The sequence below is a fragment of the Narcine bancroftii genome, chromosome 4 (genome assembly GCF_036971445.1).
Source record: "Narcine bancroftii isolate sNarBan1 chromosome 4, sNarBan1.hap1, whole genome shotgun sequence".
NCBI lineage: Eukaryota > Metazoa > Chordata > Chondrichthyes > Torpediniformes > Narcinidae > Narcine > Narcine bancroftii.
Genome location: NC_091472.1, coordinates 258572353 through 258599034, shown reverse-complemented (window position 1 = coordinate 258599034; position 26682 = coordinate 258572353). Strand labels below are relative to the sequence as shown.

Below are 26682 nucleotides of genomic sequence, written 5' to 3'. Positions count from 1 at the left end.
CCACCATCCCTGGATCAATCTGGTACACCTTTTCTGCACTCTCTCCATGGCAATGATGTCCTTCCTCAGATAAGGAGACCAAAACTGAACACAATACTCCGGGTGAGATTTCACCAAGGCCCTATACAACTGCATCAATATGTCTCTGCTCCTGAACTCGAATCCTCTTGATATGAACGCCAACATACCATTCACCTTTTTTATTGCTTGCTGCACCTGCCTGTCCACTTTTAATGACTGATGCACAGCGACACCCAGGTCTCTACATCTCCCCTTTTCCTAATTGGATACCATTAAGATAGTACTCAGGCTTCCCATTCTTTCCTCCAAAGTGGATAACCACACACTAATCCACATTATATTGCATCTGCCATGCATTTCCCCACTCACCCAACCTGTCCAAGTCACCCTGCACACACTTAACAGCCTCTACACAGCTTACAATGCCACCCAGCTTCGTGTTATCTGCAAACTTGGAAATGATGTTTTCTATTTCCTCATCTAAATCATTAATATATATTGTAAATAACTGGGGTCCTAGCACTGAGCCTTGTGGTACCCCACTAGTAAATGACTGCCATTCCGAAAAGTACCCGTTTATTCCTACTCTTTGCTTCCTATCTGTCAACCAATTCTCTATCCACCTCAATATCATATCCCCTATACCGTGTGCCTTAAGTTTGTACAGTAATCTCCTGTGTGGGACCATATCAAAAGCCTTCTGAAAATCCAGGTAAACCACATCTACTGGTTTTCCCCTATCCACTCTACTAGTTACATCCTCAAAAAATTCAGTAAGATTAGTCAGACACGATTTTCCCTTCATAAAACCACGCTGGCTCTGACCAAAGAATTCACCACTTTCCAGATGTGCCGCAATCACATCTTTAATAACTGACTCTAATATTTTCCCCACTACCAATGTCAAGCTAACCGGTCTATAATTCCCTGATTTCTCTTTCCATCCCTTTTTAAAAAGTGGAGTTACATTAGCCACCCTCCAGTCCTCAGGAACTACTCCAGAATCTAAAGAGTTTTGAAAAATTATCAAGAATGCATCCACTATTCGTGGGCTTTAGCACTCTGGGATGTAGACCATCTGGCCCTGGGGACTTGTCTGCCTTTAATCCCTTCAATTTATCCAACACAACCTCATAACTTACATTTATTTTCCCCAGTCCTTCCGTCACATTAGCCCCATGGTCCCCTATTATTTCCTGAAGATTATTCATATTTTCCCTAGTGAAGACTGAATTAAAGTAGCTATTTAATTGGTCTGCCATGTCCTTGTTCCCCATGACCAATTCACCTGTTTCTAACTGCAAGGGACCCACATTTGTCTTTACTAGACTCTTTCTCTTTACATATCTATAAAACCTTTTGCAGTCATTTTTTATGTTCCCTGCCAACTTTCTCTCATAATCTCTTTTGCCTTTCCTGATTAATCCCTTTGTCTTCCTTTGTAGAACTCTGAATTTCTCCCAATCCTCTGGTATTCTGTCTTTCCTGGCTAGTCCATACATTTCCTCTTTACACTTGATACTCTCCCTGATTTCCCTTGTTATCCAAGGATGTACTACCCTCCTTGAGTTATTCATTTTCCAAACCAGGATGAACAAATGCTGTATTTCATCCAGGTGATCCTTAAATGCTTGCCATTGCCTTTCTACAGTTAATCCTTTAAGTAACATTTGCCAATCTAACTTAATCAATTCGTGTCTCATATATTCAAAGTCACGCTTCTTTAAGTTCAGATCCTGAGTTACAGAATTAACCCTGTCACTTTCCATCCTAATGTAAAATTCCACCATATTGTGGTCACTCTTGCCCAAAGGGCTTCGCACAATAAGATTGTTAACTAACCCTTCCTCATTACTCAGAACCCAGCCTAGAATGGCCTGTTCCCTCGTTGGTTCTTCAACATACTGGGTTAGAAAATTATCCCGAATACCTTCTAAGAAATCATCCTCATCAGTATCCTTACCAATTTGATTCATGCAGTCTATATGGAGATTAAAGTCACCCATTATAACTGCCTTGCCTTTGTTGCACGTATTTCCAATTTCCTGTTTAATGCTATCCCAAACCTCTCTACTACTGTTAGGTGGTCTATATACAACTCCCACTAACGTCTTCTGCCCCCTTGCACTTTGCAGCTCTACCCACATTGATTCCACATCATTCAAGCTAACATCCTTCCTTTCTATTGCTTTTAACTCCTTTCTAACCATCAATGCTACACCACCTCCTTTTTCTTTCTGTCTGTCTCTCCTGAATATTGAAAATCCATGAATGTTAAGCTCCCAGCCTTGGTCCCCTTGAAGCCATGTCTCTGTGATCCCAACTATATCATAGTCATTTACAGCTATCTGCACATTCAAATCATCCACCTTATTACGAATACTCCTTGCATTAAGACACAAGGCCTTCAAGCTTGTATTTACCAGAGCCTTAACCCTATCACCATTATACTATAAAGTGGTCCTTTTACATTTTTGCCCTGAGGTTACCTGCCTGCCTCTTTTGCTTTTCACCCTCCTATCTCTGACTTCTTCCCTCATGCTAAACCCCTCCGTCTCTACTCCTGATCCCATCCCCCTGCCACATCACATTGTAATGCAGCAACCAGGGCACTCTCAATGGAGCTCCTGTTGAATGATGGTGTCTGGTAGCCTTAACTGCTTCAGACTTCTCGGGAAGTGCATTCGCTCTTGTGCCTTCCTGACAAGTTTAATTTTCCCACCAGTTTGGAACAATAGATGACCTATCACCTTTCAAAGAGAAGCTGACCAGCAGGATGAAACTGATAACGTGGTATCCATTCGTCAGGATCCTAGTGGAGACAGCAGAAAGCCCCTGTTTCACAAACCACCCATCCTATCAGTCATCCCTCAGCTCCCCCTTGACAGTGTCTGCAGATCTTTTGTTGGCCCCATTCGCTCTCTGAACACCCCTAAAACTACTGTGGAAACAAATAATATTGGATCATGAGAGAGTGCTTAAGAAAAGTTGCCAATGCTTTTATTACAGAATACTTGCTTCTTTAGTATTCTACTGTCTCCACAATAAATTATAGTCTCAGTCATGGTGCAGGTGCAAGTGATTGTGCAGTGGATCAGAAATCCACAGATAAATGATCTGTGATCTGGTTGGTTGTTTGAAATTATTCTGCACAAGTCATTATAATTGTAATTTGGATCAATAAGTAAAACTTTGCACTTTCAACAGTGCCAATTAATTTTGGATAATTGTGTCTGAGTTCCTTAATCTAACTGCACACTGTAATCCATTATATTGACTTGGAAGAATAATGGCTCTCAGGTTCTTGTTACCAATACACTCTGAATTTCTTCTCCACTGGGACACTTTTTCCCCCTTCCTTTTATTTTCTTTGTCAGGTGTAATAGCACAGACACATGGCTGGCATTACAATACACCTCATGACAAACAATACCCTGTGAGAGGGTAAATATAGGCAAGGTGAAGATGGAGGAAGGGAGAGAGGTGACAGCAGGTGGAGGGGAAGGGAGAGAGGTGAAGGTGGGTTGGAGGGAAGGCGGGTTTGGGGGAGAGAGGTGAAGGTGGGTCGGAGGGGAGAGAGGTGAATGTGGGTTGGGGAGAAGAGAGGTGTGAAGGCAGGTTGTGGGGAAGAGGGGTGAAGGCGGGTGGGGAGAGAAGGGGAGAAGGGTGAAGGCGGGCGGGGAGAAAGGGGTGAAGGCAGGCGGATGGGGGAGAGATGAAGGCGGGTGCAGAGAGGGGTGAAGGCGGGCGGGGGGAGGGAGGGGTGAAGGTGAGGGGGAGAGTGGTGAAGGCGAGTGGGAAAAAATGTACAAAGATTGATCTTGTGTCTGTGATGCAATACTCTGAGTTGATAGCAAAGGTGAGACAAATATGGAATATAAACTATGTTTCATTCACAGGATTTTAATGTTACTCTAATCATGTTAGTTCATTAAAAGTGGACCCTCCATATGTTTGGGGTAGAATGCAGACAATTAACTAATAATGTCAGTCAGGAAGGAGGATCCGAGTGGGTTTTTTCTCATGCTATTAATTTACCTCTATGGTTAATATTTTTGTAGGATGATGATTAGGCATGGTAGGTTCTCTTCCAAGCAATGAGAAACCTTGTTAAGGCTGGTTGGTTTCGTGAAGTTGTTGGCGAGATTAACAAGACCACCAAAAGATATATTTGCCGATAACAGTGCCGATGCTAATGTTCCCGTGAATGGTCCAGATGAGCCCCTTTTGCCTTAAATGATCTCTGTGGGGATACATTTTCTGGAATATGCTTGACCTTTTGGAAATGGGCTTGATGCAACATTGTGATCCAAGTGCCTGGAAAGGATTCATTTTGTCAGAGAAATTGATAGTTTCTCAAAGTGATTGAGCTCTTTCATTTTGCATTTCAGACCAGGAGGCTTTAGATCGACTTCCTCACTCGTTCACCTGCTTTAATCTGGTCTCCTGACGAAGAGCCATAGCTGCATTTACTTTAATTTTCTTCTACCTCTTGCTCCACGGTGTCCTGCTAGAGTTGGGACAATGTCAACCATTCTCCCAGGTAACGGCATTTTGAAATAATGTGAGTGTTTCAGGGTGGGTGTTGAGACTCTTGTGATGCTTTTGACCAGAGGAGAGATATATAAAGATCCAAGAGGTAAGTTTTCTGCAGAGGGTGATGTTTAATTGAAATGAGCTGCTAGAGGAGGTGGTGGAGGAAAATAGTCTTACAATGTTTAAGGTTTCTGGACAAGAACTTGGAAAGGAAAGACAGAGTGTTAGAGCCTCGCAGGCAAATAGGGTTACACCACAGTCAATGCAGTTATGGTTGTCTGAAAGGAACTGTTTCATGCTATGTAACCCTTTCTTCCGTAATTTTGTTTTTTTGATTCTCAAATTCCTTAGTGGCCTTCCCCTCCCTGTGTTTGTTCTGTTCTTCTCAAATTCTCGCATCTTGATCACCCTGACTTTAAAGAATCCTTCTAATGATACAATGCCTCCTTCAGTTAAGTCCCTAATACAGTCGTCCACTCTCTCTTTCTTTATATTCTAAGGTGTTCCTTTCAAAACCCACTTCTGTGAACACTTCCTTAGATATTGCTCCTTAATTATGCTTGCTTGTGTATAATGAAAAGGGGAAGTGTGATTTAGGGTATTTAATGGCAGGGTGAGAAGGAAGTTTAAAAAAAGTTTGTATTTTTACAACCAGAGTGTGGTGGGTGCCATGAAGCCTAATGTCTGAGGTAGGAATCTTGGATGAAAATAGAACTTAACAAGTAGAGGGATGGGTAATTGAATTTGCTATTGTAATAGACTGGCTGCAGACTTTTGATTTCTACATTTTGGTATTAAATTCTGCATGGAACTTTGTGTGACATATTTGGAAAGTCCTAACATAATGAGGACTCTACAATTTCAAAAGAGGTTTTGATTTATAGATGATTTTTTTCAGATTTCAGATTTATTGTTAGAGTACTTATGCAACGTCATATATAACCCTGAGATTCTTTTTCCTGCGTGTGAGGCAGAATTACCATTTATTGGAAGTGCAAAAAAAACTGTATTCAACATGTAAATAAACAAAGAAATATAAACAAACTCTGCAGAAAATACAGAGAGGACAAAAAGAAAGTGCAAATGTTAGTCCTTGCATCAGTCACTGAGTTTGTTGTTGAGGAGTCTGATGGTGAAGGGGTAGCAGCTGTTCCTGAACCTGGTGATGCGAGTCTTGTGGCCCATATTTCTTCCCTGATGGTAGGAGTGAGAACACAGTGTGGGGATCCTTGCTGATTGCTGCTGCTCTCTGACAGCAGTTTTCCTTAGATAATTTTGACGGTGGGGAGCGTTTGGTCTATGATGATCTGTGACGTGTTCACTACCTTTTGCACAGCTTTACACTCGGGGTATTGGTATCCTCATACCAGACCGTGATGCAGCCAATCAGCACAGTGTTTCTAGCATCACACCAAACCTTCACAAACTCCCGAGGAAATAGAGGAGCTAATGTATTTCTTCACAATACAAGATAGTGACTCCTAAGAACATAAATTTTTCTCACCCTCTTCACCTCTGATTTCCTCCAATGATCACTAGAGAACCACTGATTTTTTTTCCCCCTTGGTTTTGGTGAAGTTGGGTGCAAGATTGTTGACGTTGCACCATTCATCCAAGTTTTCAATCTCCCTCCTGGATGAGCAGGTTGTCCAGGTACATCGAACACTGTTCTTGCTGAAAAGTCGGGCCTTTCAGAAAATGAACAGGTCGGGCTGTGGTGGTGGGTAAAAGAACCTGAGCTACCATTTGAGGGTTGATGATCTTTCAGATGCTCAAACTCCCATCACATTGAGCATGATCCTTCTTTTGTCTTCTTTCAAACAAAATCACCAAGGCAAGGGCTTGTGATGGCTGAAGATGATTCAAGTGCTTTAATTTTAAATCTCCATCTGCTGGGAATGCTTGTCACGTAAGCCCTAGTAATATGATGCGAAGCATGCCTTCAACGTTAATTAGTCATCTGCCTCTTGTCTTGCTTCTCAATGCATTGAATTCAGTTGGGATAAGAGTGCAGGTGTATATTTAGGGAAATATCACGAGCAGTATTTTATATGTCATTAAGATTAATATACACATTTTAGATATTTTTGGAGAAATGATAGTCTATATCAGTGGTTTTCAAACTTATTCTTTCCACTCACATACTTAACCACCATAAGTAATTCCAATGCCGTAAGTGCTCTGCGATTAGTGAGGGATTACTTAAGGTGGTATGTGAGGGGGGGATGGGAATAAGGTTGAGAACCACTGCTCTTGACCAAATTGTTTCTGAAATATTTTGGTTGAGAAAAATATTTCTCAATGGGCCAAAGCCCATTTCTTTTGGAGTTATGAAACTGTGCACATAACGAGTCAATTAGTTACGATTAAAATGGTGGTTTTCAAACCTTTTTTTCTTTCTACTCACATACCACCTTAAGTAATCCTTTACTAATCACAGAGCACTTATGGCATAGGGATTACTTAAGGTGGTATATGAATGGAAAGAAAAAGTTTGAAAACCACTGATGATGCAGGGTTTTCCTGCCTTTTGATTTGTCTGTACTTTACTGCAGTTCTGATTACAAAAAAAACTCTTGAATCCTTTCAGCATAGATAAGGCAATCAGCACTTTTTTTTTCCCCAGGGCAGGAGTAGCAAACACCAGAGGACATCTATTCAAAGTGAAGAGAGGAAAGTCTAGGGGAGACATCAGGCTATGGGTTTTACATACGCAAATTTATAGGTGCATTACCAGGAGAGGTAATGGAGGGTGGGGCCACAGGGGCATTGAAGAGTCTCTTCAATAGGCAAATAGAGAAAATAGGATTATGAGGTAGGGAGGGTCCAGTGTTTTTATTTTTTGGTAGGTATATGTCAGTCGGCACGACATTGAGGGCCGAATGTTGTATGTTGATGCAATTACAGCCAAAGCTATATTGACCAATCCACCTACAATGTGTTGAACCTCATCAGCGCATTGAAGATAATATGAAGAAAACTTTTAGTCTTGCTGTTGAGATTCTGAAAAAGCCAAGAAATGAATTGAGCCATGAGTGTGTGAAAAGATACAAAGAAAACAAAACATGAAGATGCTGATATAATATTGAGCAAACACAGAGAAGCTGGAAAGACTCTCAGGCAGCATCTATAGAGTGAAGTGGATGATCTGTCCAAACCTAAGTATGTACATGCCTGTGGAATCGAAAGCCTTTGAAAAGCAAGTGAACAATACAACTTACTCATCCAGGACAGCCTTAACCTGATAGGATGAATATAGATGTTTTGTTTCCCCCTCTAAACTTGGATACCCCTGCTTCCATCTGGTATTACTATTTCATCAACGGCAACACAGTTAGTGTGGTGGTTAGCACAACAGTATTACAGTGTCAGTGATCGGGACCAGGGTTCGAACCCTGCCCAGACTCCCAGTGTCTGCGTACTCCCAGTGTCTGCGTGGGTGCTCCAGTTTCCTCCCACTGTTCAAAACATAGGATTTGGAGGGAAGTGACCAGAGGTGATGAGGTTGGAGATGGTGTTGGAAATAATGACTTGATGTGCCGTGGTGGGATCCTGTGAGAGGTTGGACGAAGTGTCTGAGAGCTGTCTGATAGAGTTCAGTGCACCAGACCACAACAGCACCACTCCCTCTTCTCCTCTTCCCCCCCCACCCCACCCCCTGCCACTTCCCTGCCTCCCCTCACCTTTTTATTCACCCTCCTGTTGCTCCTACCTTGAAAAAAGGATCAGGCCCGAAATCTTCATTCCTATTTAATTCTTATAGAAGCTGCATGACCTGCTAAGTTTCAGACTCCATGATTGAAGTACAAACACAATGTTAGAGAAACTTAGAAGGTTAAACAGTGTATGTTATTTAGCAAAGATATAAGTACACCACCAACATATGAGACTTGAGCTCTTCACCAATGTCTGATTACCTTCATACCAAAGTTTGAAGGGCTCAAGCCCAAAATGTTGGTTGGGTATCTTTTTCTTTGCTATATAAAGTACATTGTTTGACCTGCTGAGTTTCTTCAGCTTTGTGTTTTTACTTCAAATTAATCAATGATGTCCCATTAAAAAAAAAACCTTGCTGAAAACTGGTGTTAGGATGTTTTTCAACATGTATATAACACAAGAGAGAATTTTGCTGTCTGATATCAAAGGAGTAAAGAGTGAAACTATTCTAGGTTTCCTGTGCTCTTTAGGCAAGAACATGTAAATAGTTTTCCTGGGCTCGGCTGAAGAGTCCTCCAAAGAAGGATGAACAAAATTTTCATTTAGGTTCGCTAATGGATCACATTGTTTAACGATATTCTGAAATATTTAATATTTTTTTCAGATTTATTAACCTGGTAAACAGAAAGGTCAAGATTTACATTTTGAGTACAAAGTCAATTTATCAATCTTATTCCTTCTCCCAGTGGATGTAATTATTTTGCAAACAACCATATAAATAGATTTGAATCTGTCTCTATTTCTGCCAAAGTATCCTTGGCTGCAGTTTACAAAGATGCTGTGAAGTCCAAATTAACAAAGGTCCTTTTCTCCAAACATTGCTGACAACACCCTTTACCATTCTCTATTGCCCCGACTGCAGTTCATTCCACTTTCACTTCCCCTTGCCAGTCTGCGCGCTTGTCATTTGACTGAAACTGAGCTTGTGGATGATGTTGATAGTTCACCCTCTTTTCATATCCTGCCCAAACCCCCTCAAATATTTACTGAGATGGTTTCATACCACCTTCAATCATTATCATTTTGGTTCTGAAACACTTTGAACACTTTGCTTTGCTGTCACTCACTGTAATTGGATCATGGATTTCTTCACCTCCAGACCACAATCAATGTGATTTGGCAAGAACATTTCCTCCACAATCTCCATCAGTACTGGAGCACCACAGGGCTGCATTTTTAGTCCTGTGCTTTACTCACTTTACACCTATGACTGTGTGGCTTGGTATGGCAATAACACCATCTATAAATTTGTCGACGATACCACTGTAGTGGGTTGAATAAAGGAAGGTGATGAGTCAGTATACAGGAGGGAGATTGAAAACTTGGTCTGAATGGTGCACCGACAATGACCTTGCACTCACTCACTGTCACCAAAACTAAGGAGCTGATTGTTGACTTCAGGAAAGGAAAGCCAGAGGTTTACAATCCAGTGATCACTGGGGGAACAGGGGTGGAGAGGGTGAGAAAATTTAGGTTCTTGGGGTCACTATCTTGAAGAATCTTCCCTGGACCCACACTCTAATGGCATCTTGAAGAAAGCACATCAGCGCCTCTACTTCCTCGGGAGTTTGTGGAGGTTTGTTATTTCTACAGATGTGTGGTGAAAAGTATTATGACTGGCTGCATTGCAGTCTGGTATGGGGACATCAAAACCCCTGAGTGTAAATCCCTGCTAAAGGTAGTGGACGCAGCCCAGGACATCACAGACAAAACCTTCCCGAGTATCGAGAATATCTACAGGGAACACTGCCATCGGAGTGCAGCAGCAATCAAGCCACCCAGCACATACTCTCTTCTCGCTGCTGCTGTCCTCAGGAAAGAGGTACAGATGCCAGAAGACTCCCAGCCCAGGTTCAGGAACAACTGCTACCCCTCCACCATAAACTTAATCAGAGATTCATTTAAGAACTCTTGTGCACTTTATTGATTTTTTAAAATATTCTCTCTGTATTGCACAGTTTGTTTACATTTGTTTTCTGTTTACTTGTGTACATTTGGTATAGATTTTTTTCTGCACAACCAATAGGTTTTTTCAGGTGCATTTTCCGCTAAAAATGCGCCCGAAGAAGCAGCCCTTTAAATTGCCGTTCAGGTGGCAGCGTTGAAAGCTCCTGTCCCTTGGGCTGTCAAGTCAGGATGGCTGGCTATTAGCGCAGGGATGTCCCGCGCGGGACATCCCCACACTGATCCCAGTGCCACGCTCTCTCTCCACTCATGGTGCTGGAGCGGCCGGCAGAGGAGGCTGGAGCGGCCAGCGGGGGAGAAGGAGGCACTCGAGTCGGGTACTGGCATTGTTTCGGCCAGCCCCCTTCTCCCCCGCCGGCTGCTCCGGCCTCCTTCCCCGCCAGCCCATTTCTCGCCACTCCCAAAATCAGACACCACAGTGTGGGGATAGCCTGCGCCGGCCGCCCGACAGTGTGGGGACTGGGAGAGGAGCTGTCAGGCACTGGCCATCTGACTGTCATCAGAATACAGCCGCTTTTAGGCGGCTGCATTCAGATGGCTGGGGAGGCCACTGTGCTGCGGGGATTATCCCTCTTGGAGGAGGGTTACCAAGCTCGCCTTGCAGGCACCTCCTGCACATTCATGTGGCCTTCCCACAGGCACATTTTGCCAAAATATTGGGCTTTACAAGTGGGGTAATTGGCCACCTGAAAGTGCCTATTTAGTAGTGATTCTATCTCGCCTCCAGAAAAAGAAATATGTTTTTTTTATGTGATGTCATTTGTACTCTGACAATAAATCTGATCTCCTTCTTTTGGAAAATGGTCTGTTGATTCCTGCACCAACTTCCACCCACTAATTTATCCTAAGTGTATGTCTTGTACTTTCACACTCCAGCTTCTGCTTTTCAGTTTTTTTTAGCTATTGAATTTACCTGTTCGAGAAACCCAAACATGAGACGTTCAGTCTGAGTTCGCTCACTTTAGGAAGATCATATTGTTTCAATCTCTATTTCATGGACCAGTTTACTTAATTACCTTAGTCTTATTTCAAAGGGATTTAGCTGTCAATAATCATTATTTGAACAATGATTAGCTGCAGCACAGTCTGTGGAGTCATTTGTGACACCTAACTTGTCTTCTAATTTTTATGCTTATTTTTTTTTGCCTTGGTTAATAAAACCAGAAAACATCAGAGTAGAAATGGTCTATTCAGCCCATCAAGTCAATGCCCCATCATTCAATCATGAGCTGATTCATTTCCCACTAAGCTCCAGTGCTCGCCACGACCTTTGTTTCCCTGGCAAATCAAGAACCTATCAGTTTCTGTCTTGAAATCACCCATGGCTTGGCTTCTACAGCCACCTGTGGCAACAAATTTGACAGATTCGCCACACTCTGGCTAAAGTAATTTCTCCACATCTCTGTTCTAAATGGACACCCTTCAATCCTGAAGTTGTGCCTTTTGTCCTGAACTCTCCCACCAAGGGGAAACAACATTTTCTACTCTGCTCGTGCTATTCAATATTTGAAACATTTCAATGAGATCACACCAACCCCCCCCCCCCCCCCCCCCTTCCCCAGCAGGTCAAACAGTGATATTTAAAATAAAGATACATATTTTTGACTTTTGGGCTTGAGCCCTTCATCGAGGCATGGAAAAATGTTGGCAGGCATGGGGGGAGGAGCATGGTCGCAAAGGCAGGAGGTAATAGGTGGAGAAGGGAGGGAGGACACACAAGCAAGCAGGGGGAGGGTGAATGGCTAGGTGAAAGGAGAGGGAAATGGGTGGAGAACTGATGAAAAGAATACATGGGGAGGAGAGCAGGTTAGCAGAAACCAAAGAAGTCTATGCTAATGCCATCTGATGGAAAATCAGGTGTTGTTCCTCCAATTTATGGGTGGTCTTGGTGAGATAATACATGAGGCCATGGACAGACATGTGAGTATGGGAATGGGATACAGGTGAAAGGGTTGGCCACTGGGTTGTCGCTGTCACTGGTGCAGACATAGTGAAGGTGCTCAACAAAGCAATCTCCCAGTCTGTGGCCAGTCTCTCCAATGTAGAGAAAGATACAAAGGGAGCACCGGACACAGTAATCAAATCTGTGATTATACAAGTGAAGTGTTGGCAGTGAGGGATGAGTCCATAAGGGAGTCACAGAGGGAGTGGTCCCTATAGAGGGGAAGAGGTGTCTGGTAGAGAAATTCTGTTGTAAGTGACAGAAATTCAGAAGGATAACGTGATGCATGCAGAGACTGGTGGGATGGTAGGTAAGGAGAAGGGGAATCCTGTGTTTGTTGCATTTGGGGGCAGAGGGGCTTAGGACAGATGAGTATGAAATGGAGATGTGGGTGAGGGCTGAGTTGATGGTGGAGGAGGGGAAAGCACATTTATTGAAGACAGACATTTCAGACATGTTTTCTTATCGTGTTAAATAGTCTAAAAAGCAGATTTGGTGGTATTATTAGCTTTGATAAAATCAAGTGCTTGAGATATTGTAGTTTAATTCAGATTGTTATAGATAGTCTTGTTTTGCAATGCACAAATGTGCCTGAGAAAATCAGCAAGTCTCGCAGCATCTAGAAGAAAAGGGTAACCAACATTTTAGGCCTGTGCCCTTTGTCAAGGTATGAGCTAAAAGTAGGCAGGTGCCTGAAAAAAAGAGGAGAGGCAGAGGGAGGGGTGTGGACTAACGGGTAAGAAAGAGAGGATAGGGATGCGAGGGTAGAAGAGAAAAAAAAGCAGAGGTGGGAGTTACTCTCTGAATGCTGAATGGTGAATGAAGGGAAGGAACTAGGAAGCTAGTGGAAAGGAAATGGGGATAGGCAAAGATAGAAACACAGGGAGAGATTTAATAGAAGCTGTTGATGTTCATGCCATTTGGTTGAAGAGTATCCAGACAGGACATTAGGTGTTACTCCTCCATTTTGCGGGTAGCCTTGGTTCGGCAGTGCTGAGGCCATAGATAGATGTGTCTGTGGGTGGAATGAAAATGATTGACCACTTGGGGATCCATGATTTTTACAGCAGAAAGTTTCGCTGAGCAACTTTGCTCTATCTCCCAGCCTGCGATCAGCCTCTCCGATGCAGAGGAGGCCACAGCTGGAGCTCTAGATCATGCTAAGAGGATGGGCAAAGAGTATGAGTTAAACATTTATCTCCTGAACCTTAAGCAGTTTCTTTGAGTTAGACACTTTAACGGTCATTCAGCAGCAAGTAACTTGAACCTTGACAGCTGGAAATATAAACTAATTCCCATTAAGCCTCTCCAACCTTGGGCAATATCTCTACAGTGCTAAAAAGCCAAGTGTAACAATAAGCATTGTGGAGAGAAAGAAAAGTTGTGCGGGGAGCTTCCGGGACAATGAATATCTATCACATTTGGTCTCACTCAAGCCTCTTTCTTTAACCTCTGCCTCCATACAAACTCCTTCACACCTGCTTGGCCTCATACCCTGTGCACTTCCTGTGACCCATAAACAACTTGGACACTTATTCATTGACACATATAGTTCTGTTCTATTATCTTGTCTGTTCCTCCATCCATCATCCCTTCCTTTGAAGTGGACCAGGGATAAAAGAAAAATCTTTCAATGTCAACTAGACTTTCAAAGTTTTAATTTGCTTCTTTCCAGTGGTGGTAGCTTTTGTCTTCACTTATCACACCCGACACCCCCCACCCACTTCTCTGTCTACAACCCAACCCTGTATGATTCTCCTTCCTCCGCCTGTTCTTTTTTTCTCTTTCCCTTGTCTGGCACCCGCCAATCAACTGCCTCCCCATCTGTCCTTCACCAATTCCTTCCTGGCCCCTCTCCAACCCCTCCCAACCCTGTTTTCATCAAGCTGACTATTTTCCTTCTCAAGGGTTTCAAACTTCTTTTTCTCCTCCAGCAGATTATTTTTTGTTCCTAATTCCAGTATCTGCGGCCTCTCGTATCTTTTTCTTTCTCTGTTCCTCATTCCTGCACTAGTTTTGTTTGTTCTCTTATGACCTTTTTCATTCCTCAACACACAAAAACTTTGCTTACCCATGCATTATGATATCTTCTGTTGTACGTCCCAAAATGGAATACAATCGAGCTAAGCCTTTAGCCCAACAAAACAACATGTCTATTGTGGTGCCCTTTGTGAGCCCAAAGTACTTTCTTCTCAATAAAATACTTCTGAAATGAGATTATTGTTTTAATGCAGGAGATTCAGCGGCCCATTTTGATATTATCTTGGTTATTATCATGTTGTTAAGTGTCCTGATCATTTTATTGTAGCTGATTTAAGGCCTAGTGTTACCCAGGGTAGTTGGAGTACCTGTGTAACTCTTTGAAAATGCCACACAATCTTTTTGTTCCCTTGTGGAAATGGACGAGCTTTTATTTAATGTTTAAATTTGGTGTTACCAGCACTTGCTTGGAAAAACTTTGGGGGTGATGATTTATGTTTGATGTTCGTCTTTTGACTTTGTGTTCGTGAAATGCTGATCTATATCTAATTATGTCCATTCTGGTTCTTACCAAATCTATACACTGTATTGAAATTCAACACATAATGCAGTAAATACATTCTATGATGAGTAACTTGCGATTATTGTACATAAATTTAAGTTCTTCTGCATGGTACTTAATGAGGTCAGTATCAATTTTATGTATGCATGCAGTAAAATTTCAACTGCTTCTCCTCCACTTTGAGTGATCGTGGGCCAGGGAATTCCAAGGGTGCATTGAGGGATATGGGCCAAATACAAGCAAATGGGTTTGGGTCAACCACTCGGCCAGCATGGTCCAGTTGTGCTGAAGGGCCTTTTTCTGTGCTTTAACACTCTGTGTGACTCTATGCTTCATGGAGGCTTTCAGGTGGTCCTTTTCTTCTATCCGATATTCTTTCCATGAGAGAGGACCAAATCGAAGGATGTTTAGCACGTGAGTGAAATGGCCTGTGCAGCATGACCCACCAAATGTAAAACCAGGCCTCATATTTGGGGATCTAATGCCTTTCAGCACAACTTGTCCATACTGACTGAGTTGTTGACCCAAATAGGTCCCATTTGCTTATGTTTGGGCCATATCTCTCGATGCACCCTTGGAATTCCCTGGCCCACGATGACTCAAAGTGGAGGAGCTGCAGTTGGAATGTTACTGCAAAGAAGTTATGTATCAGGAACACCTAGAATACTAGCACAAGCAGTGGTTCATTTCAAGAGCTATCCAGCTGACCATCTTGTGAACCTCCACCTGCACAAAAAAAGGATTAGGTTGTTTTTGATCTTAAGGAACTGTTCAAGGAGGCGTAATCATATTTCCATCAAGAGTAATCCAATATGTGAAGGAAACAGAGCAAGAGTTTAGCACAGTGTACAAAAAGCATCTTTTTAAAGACCAGAAGCTCAATGTCTCATGCAGCACATCAGCAATGGGTCAAGTCTCTTAAGAAGTGGCTGGTGCTAAAGTTGTTGCTGAAACCACTGTCTGTAAGTTTCCCCGTGAAATAGCTTTGCCCAGTTTTATGCAGGAGCCTGCATTCATCTTGTGGAATGCTTTAAAATATTTGAGAGGTTGGCACTTGTATTTAAATAATACAAGGTTTGTGAATTTTTCAAAATTTTGCATCTCCTGTTAAGGGGCCTGTAATAAAATCCATTTTACTCCCTGAATTTGATTACGAAGGGAATGATTCATGATGAATCAGAGTGTGGCTGCAGAGGGTTCCGTTTATAGATGAATTTGTTAGTATCAAATCCCTGCTATGAAAATGAAATATCTCAAAGTTGAATGTAGACCAGAAGGGCTCAAGGATCTGTTTCTGTACAGTGATATCCCATCATTCCAAAACTTCCTTTTGAAGTTGTGCTAGAGAAATCATGAAATTTCCCCCCTTCCATGTAACGCTTCATGCTGGTCTGTGTGCATTCAAACTCTGGTTCCCAAACTGTCATGTGCCACAGTGTAGATCCTGATCTTGACAGCACTTATCAATAATCTTCTGCGGCTTGTATCTCTTTGATTCTCCGCACATCTGACTCTGCAGCACCATGTCTGATAGCAACAATTGAATATTTCATTCATGGTTCCTTGTTTTGAGAAGTTAACCTATGACCGAGTGGATGATCTGGAAGATGCGATATGAAGTTAGGAAGCAATTCAAGTGATTTTCAAAAGTGCTCAGAGTGCAACCAATACAATTGCTCTATCAAAAGTAGAAGCATAGGAATGATTGTGTGCTTATAGTTTTAACATTCCTTGAAGTAATTTGCATAGTAGGTGAGCATAAAGTGAATTTAATTTAATTTTCAATTTGGAGATAAAATATACCAGCAGGCCCTTTTGGCCCATAAGCCATATATTAAAGCAAAATTAGTAGAGGAGGTAAATAATTGGTTTCGATGGGGCAGCACAGTTAGCACAAAGCTGTTAGAGAGCCAGCGCTTGGGACCATGGGTTCGAATCCTGTGCAAGAATTTGTATGTTCTCCCCATGTCCGCAAGGGTTTTACCCCAAAGGCTCCGGTTTCCCCCACTATTCAAAACATTATGGGTGCTTTAGGTCAATTGAATGCAATTGGGTGGTATATCCTGTATTGTATGTATGTCCAAATTTAGGTAGTATCTTGCAAACTAACATTCTCTACCAAAGAGGAAGAAAAGATGGAAAACACAAAACATTGCTTACTACAAGTTCCTCTGACCTGGGATAATATCACACTCCTTCCTCTGTTAGTTATGAATACTAGGACTTTGAACTTTACCATGACATTTAAGAAAGAGGAAATGCTGGATCTTCTTAAAACATTAGAATTGATGAGTCCCAGGTCTGAATGAGATGTATGCAAAGTTACTGCAGGAAAAGATGCAAAAGGTTACAGGGGATTTGGCAATGTGTCTTCACTGACCTCAGAGAGGATTGGAGAAAGGCAAATGTGGTCCCTTGTTTAAACAAAATGTAATAGAATTCTGGGCATTCTACAACAGTGAGTGTTGCCTCCGTGGTGGGCAAAATATTGGAGAGAATTCTTGTGGACAGGATTTATGAGCATTGAGAAATGGTCTTCTCGTGGACAGTCAGCACAGCTTTGAGGGGTAAATCATGCCTAATTGAGAGTTTTGAGGAAGTGACAAAAGAATGTGATGAAATAGGGCAATAGATGTGATGGATATGGATTCTAGGAAGGCATTTGACAAAGTTCCCTATGGCAGAATAATTTAGAAAGTCATGGAACCTTGGATGTGTGGATTCAGAATTGGTTTGCCTGCAGAGGGTAGTAGTAAGTGGACTGTATTCTTCCTGGAGTTCAGTTATTCATAGCATTCTGCAGGCATCTGTTCTGAGACCTGTCATTTTTGAAATTTTTAAGTTGTCATAAAATGCTCAGTTCAGTGAGAAATGTTCTTCTGCAATCAGCTCAACAGGTTATCCTTAACATTCATCTAAAGAGATACACAGGCTATACATTACACCTCAAAAGTTAAATAAATGGGACCCAACAGTATCTGATAGATGTTTTCGATGTAAAAAAGAAATGGGAACAACAATTCATGCAATTTGGACATGTGAGAAAATAGAAAAATTTTGGGAAGATCTAAACCAAATATTAAATAAAATTACAGAAAACAATATACCAAATAATCCAGAGATCTTCCTCCTAAGTAACATAAAAAACAAAGAATTTGGAATTGATTTGGAGGATGCACAAAAAAGATTTGTTAAGATAGCTCTAGCCGTAGCAAAAAAATGTATTATGTCAACCTGGAAATCGGAAGATAATTTGAAAATACAACAATGGTATATAGAAATGAATAAATGTATTCCATTAGAAAAAATAACATATAGTTTAAGAAATAATATTGAAATATTTGAACAAATATGGGAGCCTTACATGAAACACAATAGCAAAAATCTACCGGGGACATTCACTACCTAAATTAACGAAAGGAGAAGGAAATTAAAAGAATTGACTCAGTAGAATTTCTTGTTTATTTTTATTGAATGTTAACATTGTTTGACTGGTTTAATGTATCCTAGATTTTGTACTTTAAATGGACGGGAGGGGGGAGGTAGGGAGGGTGGGATGGGAGGAGGGGGGGGGAGAAAATGGCACTGTATATATTTGAAAAGGAAAAAGTATGTATCATGGTTAATGTGGTGTATGATGTGAAAAATAAAAAATAAAAAAAAACATTCATCCAAAGAGCACAATTTACAGAGTAAAAGATTACAATGGAAAAGATCAATTAGTTTGAAGCAAGGGTAGCATGATGGCATTGCTGAGGGATTCGTTCAGTAGCCTCTCGGCTGTAGGGGAAATACAGTCTTTCACCTTGTGCAGCTGAATCATGTGGTCCCAACTTAGTATCAATAACCAATCGAATGAAGGCAAGCAAAGCAAATGTGGCCACCTCCACCCCTGTCAAACTGAGTCACCACTTCCATGGAACGACAGACCAGTACTTCTACCTATCTGTTTTGTAATAGTCTCCAGAGGTTCAAGAATGTGACGCACCATCACAAAACTGTGGAGCACAGATCGAGTAAATGCAAGGAGGCTTTTTCCACTGAGGTTGGGTGAGAAATGAACTAGAGGACATGGGTTAAGGGTGAAAGGTGAAATGCTTAAGGGGGTACTTCATGCAGAGAGTGATGAGAGTGTGGAATAGGCTGGCAGCTGAAATGGTGCATGCAGGCTTGATTTTGGACATTTGAGAAAAGGTTGGATAGGTACGTGGACGGGAGGGGTATGGAGGGCTATGGTCCAGCTGCAAATCAATGGGATGAGACAGAGAAATTGTTCGGCTAAGTCTAGATGAGCCAAAGGGCCTGTTTTTCTGCTGTAGTGCTCTATCCCTCACTACAAAGAGGGATGGGCAATAATTACTGATCTTGTCAGCACTGCCATCATTCTAAAAGCCAGAAAATGTACTCAACATTTTATTATTGCACCATGTACCACTGAAATAAACTGTAACCATAGTGAAAAAAGGCTTGATATAAGCAGGAAAAATAGGCAATTTAGGTTCCCTCATTTTGTGTGTAATTGGCATTTCATTTCACTCATATGATGACAGGTTTGTCCCAGATGAAATGCTCTTTCTGTGTTGTTTATGAAACGTACTTGGCACACCTGATGAAGTCAAGATGCAAAGATAAACTTGATGTGTGCTTGCTGATCAGGTATTTGAAGCTAAATTCCTTCACAATTGGTCTGATTATAAAATTCAGGTGACTCGACTATGAATTGGGGTGATAAAGTATCTCTAGGCCGGAAATCCATTCCTCTCTCCATTAGTATCTTAGAAGAACACACCAAGAGTGTCACATTAGTTATCAACCTTGCAAAGTGATGTCACAAGATGGGTGGTAATTGACGAACAAAATCGGTCATTCCACTGAAGGCTTGATCTCAGAACCAGCTGTTCCAGTAAAGCTACATTCATTTCACTTCAATGATGAAAATACAGACAACTGCTCAACATCCTGTCCTCCAAATTGGTGGACAAATCCTTTCTTTAAAATATTTTTATTGCATTTAACATAATCCTATATAAATGTTGTACTAATATAACAAAGGAATATCATAGTATATACATATCTTTCTTCTTTGGCTTGGCTTCGCGGACGAAGATTTATGGAGGGGGTAAAAAAAGTCCACGTCAGCTGCAGGCTCGTTTGTGGCTGACCAGTCCGATGCGGGACAGGCAGACACGATTGCAGCGGTTGCAAGGGAAAATTGGTTGGTTGGGGTTGGGTGTTGGGTTTTTCCTCCTTTGCCTTTTGTCAGTGAGGTGGGCTCTGCGGTCTTCTTCAAAGGAGGCTGCTGCCCGCCAAACTGTGAGGCGCCAAGATGCACGGTTTGAGGCATTATCAGCCCACTGGCGGTGGTCAATGTGGCAGGCACCAAGAGATTTCTTTAGGCAGTCCTTGTACCTTTTCTTTGGTGCACCTCTGTCACGGTGGCCAGTGGAGAGCTCGCCATATAATACGATCTTGGGAAGGCGATGGTCCTCCATTCTGGAGACGTGACCCATCCAGCGCAGCTGGATCTTCAGCAGCGTGGACTCGATGCTGTCGACCTCTGCCATCTCGAGTACCTCGACGTTAGGGGTGTGAGCGCTCCAATGGATGTTGAGGATGGAGCGGAGACAACGCTGGTGGAAGCGTTCTAGGAGCCGTAGGTGGTGCCGGTAGAGGACCCATGATTCGGAGCCGAACAGGAGTGTGGGTATGACAACGGCTCTGTATACGCTTATCTTTGTGAGGTTTTTCAGTTGGTTGTTTTTCCAGACTCTTTTGTGTAGTCTTCCAAAGGCGCTATTTGCCTTGGCGAGTCTGTTGTCTATCTCATTGTCGATCCTTGCATCTGATGAAATGGTGCAGCCGAGATAGGTAAACTGGTTGACCGTTTTGAGTTTTGTGTGCCCGATGGAGATGTGGGGGGGCTGGTAGTCATGGTGGGGAGCTGGCTGATGGAGGACCTCAGTTTTCTTCAGGCTGACTTCCAGGCCAAACATTTTGGCAGTTTCCGCAAAGCAGGACGTCAAGCGCTGAAGAGCTGGCTCTGAATGGGCAACTAAAGCGGCATCATCTGCAAAGAGTAGTTCACGGACAAGTTTCTCTTGTGTCTTGGTGTGAGCTTGCAGGCGCCTCAGATTGAAGAGACTGCCATCCGTGCGGTACCGGATGTAAACAGCGTCTTCATTGTTGGGGTCTTTCATGGCTTGGTTCAGCATCATGCTGAAGAAGATTGAAAAGAGGGTTGGTGCGAGAACACAGCCTTGCTTCACGCCATTGTTAATGGAGAAGGGTTCAGAGAGCTCATTGCTGTATCTGACCCGACCTTACCAGGCTCACCTTACAAAGCCGTCCTGTCCAGAGAAGAAACAAGCCTTCCGTCGCGCATGCAGCCATCTTCAGCGCAAACTCCGGGAGATCCAAAATGAGTGGTGGACTAGCCTCGCCAAACGAACACAGCTCAGCGCGGACATTGGCGACTTCAGGGGTTTCTACGAGGCTCTAAAGGCTGTGTACGGCCCCTCACCCCAAGTCCAAAGCCCGCTGCGCAGCTCAGACGGCAAAGTCCTCCTCAGCGACAAGATCTCCATCCTCAACCGATGGTCAGAACACTTCCAATCTCTTTTCAGTACCAACCGCTCAGTCCAAGATTCCGCCCTGCTCCAGCTCCCTCAACAGCCCCTAAGGCTAGAGCTGGATGAGGTTCCCACCCTGGATGAGACATATAAGGCAATCGAACAACTGAAAAGTGGCAAAGCAGCAGGTATGGATGGAATCCCCCCAGAAGTCTGGAAGGCTGGCGGCAAAACTCTGCATGCCAAACTGCATGAGTTTTTCAAGCTTTGTTGGGACCAAGGTAAACTGCCTCAGGATCTTCGTGATGCCACCATCATCACCCTGTACAAAAACAAAGGCGAGAAATCAGACTGCTCAAACTACAGGGGAATCACGTTGCTCTCCATTGCAGGCAAAATCTTCGCTAGGATTCTACTAAATAGAATAATACCTAGTGTCGCTGAGAATATTCTCCCAGAATCACAGTGCGGCTTTCGCGCAAACAGAGGAACCACTGACATGGTCTTTGCCCTCAGACAGCTCCAAGAAAAGTGCAGAGAACAAAACAAAGGACTCTACATCACCTTTGTTGACCTCACCAAAGCCTTCGACACCGTGAGCAGGAAAGGGCTTTGGCAAATACTAGAGCGCATCGGATGTCCCCCAAAGTTCCTCAACATGATTATCCATACATATCATATAATTAATATAAATACATTTTACAATGAATTTCATCCATAATTGTTCATTTGTCATTCATTGTATCATGAAGCTTCAAAACATTTGCACTTTTCACATAGTTGGTCAACATCTGCATAAAATGTGATTAAGTTTAGATGTGTACCACCTTAAATAATTATGAATATAAACCAACTGAGTTACATTATACCAACACTCATCATAGCTTGGTATATCTCACTAATTATGATCTAGGACGATCAAAATTAAACCACATATGATCAACTTGTCTAAAAAAAAAATGAAAAAGGAAAAAAAAACCTAAAACTAATACTAATCCAACTCTTCCCTCTAATTAAGGTTACTTACTAGGACCGAAAAAAAAACTGGATCAGGTAGCGACCCTCAGAGGACAGAAAGAGCATCACTGAAGCATCCAAATGACCTAAAACTGCCAATTGTGATAGTATTCTATGAATGGGCCCCATATCTTTTCAAACTGAAACTTTCTATTGTTAATATTGTATCTAATTTTCTCTAACCTTAGGTCATGTAACCATAGCTGGTGAGAGTTCATCTTTCCATTTCATTAAAACTGGTCATCTAGCTATCAACGTGCTAAAACCTACTCTTGCGATGTCAACAAAGGTATATCTGGTTCACAAGAGAGAACATACAAGGCTATTAAAGGATCTATTTCAATCTTAAAAATTGTTGATGAAGATCGAAAGCTATTCTCCCAATATAATCCTAATTTGGGGCACTCCCAAAACGTATCATGAAGCTTCAAAACATTTGCACTTTTCACATAGTTGGTCAACATCTGCATAAAATGTGATTAAGTTTAGATGTGTACCACCTTAAATTGTAATAAACAATGCCTTACGCAAGGCAGATGAATCCAAGGAACCTTAATACCATCAGTCTGCAGCAGGATCCTCTATCATTTTGCCTTCAACAATTCAACCAAATGGCACTTTTGTGGTTTGCAACCAACAATAGGCTTAAGACATCATCATGGCTTTGGTCCAATCATTGAATCAGGTACAGATTTTGGGCAGCTTGATGGTGGCTCCTGATGTGAGCATAAATCAAGATGAACATTGTGTGATGTCCTTGCCTGTACTCCTATATAAAGTTCAATTTGTACATGTATAACCAATGAAAGTGTATACACAGTACACAACATGTGATGGATAAAATCACATGAATATAGAATGATGTAATTAAAATAAGTGAAATAAGTGTATATAAATATTTTGGAATTTACTTGGTTACATCAATTTCACAGCCTGTGGGAAGAACCTATTTCCCAGCCTGGTAGTCCTGATTTTGAGGCTCCTTTTCCACCACCCTCCTCTCCACCTTGATTGGAGTGTATCAAAGATAGTGTGCAATGGATGATAGGGGCCTTCATTAATTCCTTGAGCAATGCTCCTGGTAAATGTCATAAATAGAGGATTGGAGACCCCAGTTGCCTTAATGATCTTGACTGTTTCAATGATCCTCTGCATTGACTTCCAATCTGATGTTTTGCGGCTACAATACCACAAAATGGTGCAGTCAGATTGGTCACTCTCAATTATGCTCCTGTAAAAGGTTGTCAAAATAGAGGCTGGTAGCCTCACCTCTCCTCCACCCCCCATCCCCCCCCAAAAAAAAACTGACAAGGAGGTATTGTGGGTCCAGGATCCACAGTATGGAGAAAATAAACTAAACAAAGTAATTGTTTTCACTTGGCTTGTTTCAGGTTACATTCTGGAATTGTTTGGCAAGCCATTAACAGAATGGGTGTAACGCTCAGTAGAATTCTTAAAACAGGAAATTGTAATTTCCTAACCTTGATTGTAAAGGTGAGGAAATGAAAGGATCAGAACTTGACATTTTTTTTGCATTCAACACTCTTTTGAGTTACGTAGTTACAGGAAGTGTTCTTTTAAATAAATAATGAGCAGGATTTAAGAGTATTTTAAGATATTGCTGGTCACCTTTCCTGTCTCCATGGGAGAGTTCAATGGACTGAAATTAAACAGGCTTCTGTGAACAGGCGGAAGAGTGGTGAAGATGATAAGAAATGCATGTATGCAGAAGCTTGAAGTATGAACAGATTCCAGGCATTCTGTGAGCTTGTAGATTTAGTGGCATATTTTCTTGAAGGAAATAATGTTGTGGAATTTAATTTTAACAATGCAGAACAGTAAAAGGCCTTCTAGCCCATGAATCCAGTGCCTCCCAATTTACCTACCAACCCCAAAGGTTTTGGAAAGTAGGAGGAAACCAGATCACCAAAAAAAAACCCCATGCTGACATGGAGAGAACATATAAACTCCTTACAGACAGCACCAGATTTGAACCTGGGTTACTGGTGCTCCTCCATAAATCTTCGTCCGCGAAGCCAAGCCAAAGAACTGGTGCTAAAATAGCATAGCTCTAACCATCGTGCCAACTGTTCTGCCAAATTAAAGAGAAAATACGGTCATGCGCTGCATAACGTCTGTTTGGGCAACGTTCAACTGCATATGTGTCCATGCCCCCATAAGGTTATAACAGAGTTCTGAAATCTTGATTGAACAGGATGTAGTGTATGGGGTCGGTCAGAGAAGGGGTCAGCCAGAGAAGGGGTCAGTCATCCAGAGAAGGGGTTAGTCATCCAGAGAAGGGGTTAGTCATCCAGAGAAGGGGTCAGTCATCCAGAGAAGGGGTCAGTCATCCAGAGAAGGGGTCAGCCAGAGAAGCACCGTTGAATTAACATTTCTGGCCAAAGAGCCTTCCATCAGTTCTTCATCCTTCCACAAATGCTACCCGACCGGTTGAGACTTTTCTACCATTTTCTGTTTTTATTTTCTACTTTTTGCATCTGTAATTTTAGTTTTTGATCCATTGTTGTGTATATGGGGGTGATAAATAGGAGGTGCAAAATAACATGAGGAAGCAATATTGCTGTTTGTTGTAAGGCCAGACATATGAGGCATATGAGCACCATGAATCACAGCAGAGGTTATGAAGTCAATGGAAAGCAGGGAATATTTGTATCTGTGGTGTGCTGTTATCCAGAATCAGACACACACAAGGTAAGATTGTACAACAGGCTTTAATCCACAAAGATTTCCACAGAGTCAGGCTGGCTGTGGCTGCTGCCACTCTGAGTGAGGCATCAGCGCAGGCTTATATCCCGGAGGGTGATTGACACCCAACCGGGTGGGGCTTGATCCCTTCAGGCTGACTGATTGACAGCCGGCCATGTGTTGTCCTGTCCCCTTACACTCCTGCAGGTACAGAGGTTGCTCCCTGCAGTAGGCCAGTGGTGTACCACCACAGTATCCTCTGTCAGAAGATTTTGGGAGGATCAAAGCAAATTAAATAAACTCAAGGGAAACTCAGGATTGGTGCTCCCTGGTCTGCGAACTGTGAGAAAGGACAGCAGTTTCACTTTTGGCAAAGAGCAAGCCTACCAAATCAGTAATGATGAAGTGATCCTCTTTCTTAAGGCTTGGTAATTTTGGTACATCAGGTCACCAGCTCACAGTAATACTGGAAATGCTACGAGTATTGTCAAGTTTTTCCATAGGCCATGGAAATTTTTCTATTTGGCCCATTTCCTTTGTTCTTGGAGATGCTGTCAGCCCATTTCTCTCCATGGATGGTGCTCAACTCATTGAGTCTCTTTTGCTTTTCTTAATTTGCTTGATGAGTGAGCATGGATGGTGCTGAGGGATATTTCATTACAGGAATCTGTTGTGACTTGAGCGAGCTGACTGCAGGAGGCAATGAGTCTGTTTGCAATGAGGAAGGAGGAGTGAGAGAGATGCTGCCTTTCAAATTCTCTTGGAATTGAAGATGTGTTCTGGAAATTGGGGAACTTGTTGTCGACATCATTGGAAGAAGGAATGCCTTGGAATGAGGGTGAGCTTCTGCGAACTGGCATGTCTCATGGATGCTGAGAGGATCACCATGACATCTTGTCTATGGAAGATGAACAAATGTTTCCAGAACCAAGTATTAACAATGATTTGAAGTAGGAAGTCAAAGTGAAGTTCCTTCAATTGGGAGAGGAATGCAAGGAGAAGAAAGTGATCATCATTTTAAGAGGGAAGAGAAACAACCATGAAAGTTGAGGTGAAAAGAGGTGTTTGCAGAATGGTGTAATGTTCCACACTTTAAGAACCTGGTTGACTTCAAGTGTGCCATGATGGGCAGAATCCTTGTCCCTTGCTGTCTTAATTTTGAACTTTGAGCTTGACGTAGCTGAGGTATGAACTTTGGAGTAGAATGAAGGTGTGGGTCAGTCCATTTGCTGTTCATCTTCTGGACTCTACAATGTTATGGAAATATGGCAGAATTTGAAGGAATACAATACAGATGAGATGGTGGGTTTTGACATGAATACAATAGTGGAAACAGTCATGATAGAACCTGTTGTGTACAGAATACGTTCAATGGGTGCAAGGTGAATCAAGGTCGGACACATGCTGGTATTCATCTAGGCACAGGGGAATTTCATGAAAGACATTTGATGGATGTACAGCAAAGACTAATAACAGTATACAAATAACTACATATCATCTGCAAGGAAAAACAATCTCAACTCCTGATTGTGAAACAAGGGTTAAAACTACAGTGCCTACCACCCAGAGGCACAGTATACCATGTACACAAATAAAGGAGGGTTAAGCTTGTCGTGCCCACCACCTACAGGCACAGTATACCACATAACTAAACAAGAACATACACA

At 42.3% G+C, this 26682-nt stretch overlaps 1 protein-coding gene across 28 annotated transcripts in view; it reads left to right on the top strand.

Annotated features, from left to right (window-relative positions):
* The window catches only part of LOC138761901 (glycophorin-C-like), a 118594-nt gene that overhangs the window by 20111 nt on the left and 71801 nt on the right, over nt 1–26682 (top strand). For 25 of the 28 annotated variants that reach the window (XR_011356590.1, XR_011356581.1, XR_011356589.1 and 22 more), the window contains one exon: nt 4413–4564. The exons of 2 other annotated variants lie outside the window; for them this stretch is intronic. Coding sequence is in view for 14 of the 26 variants with exons in the window: in XM_069934848.1 (XP_069790949.1) it covers nt 4546–4564 (19 nt within the window). In the remaining 12 variants the exon portion in view is untranslated. Of the gene's footprint in view, nt 1–4412; nt 4565–19273; nt 19380–26682 lie in introns of all 28 variants that reach the window. One more of the 28 variants, XR_011356583.1, reaches the window with a different exon arrangement.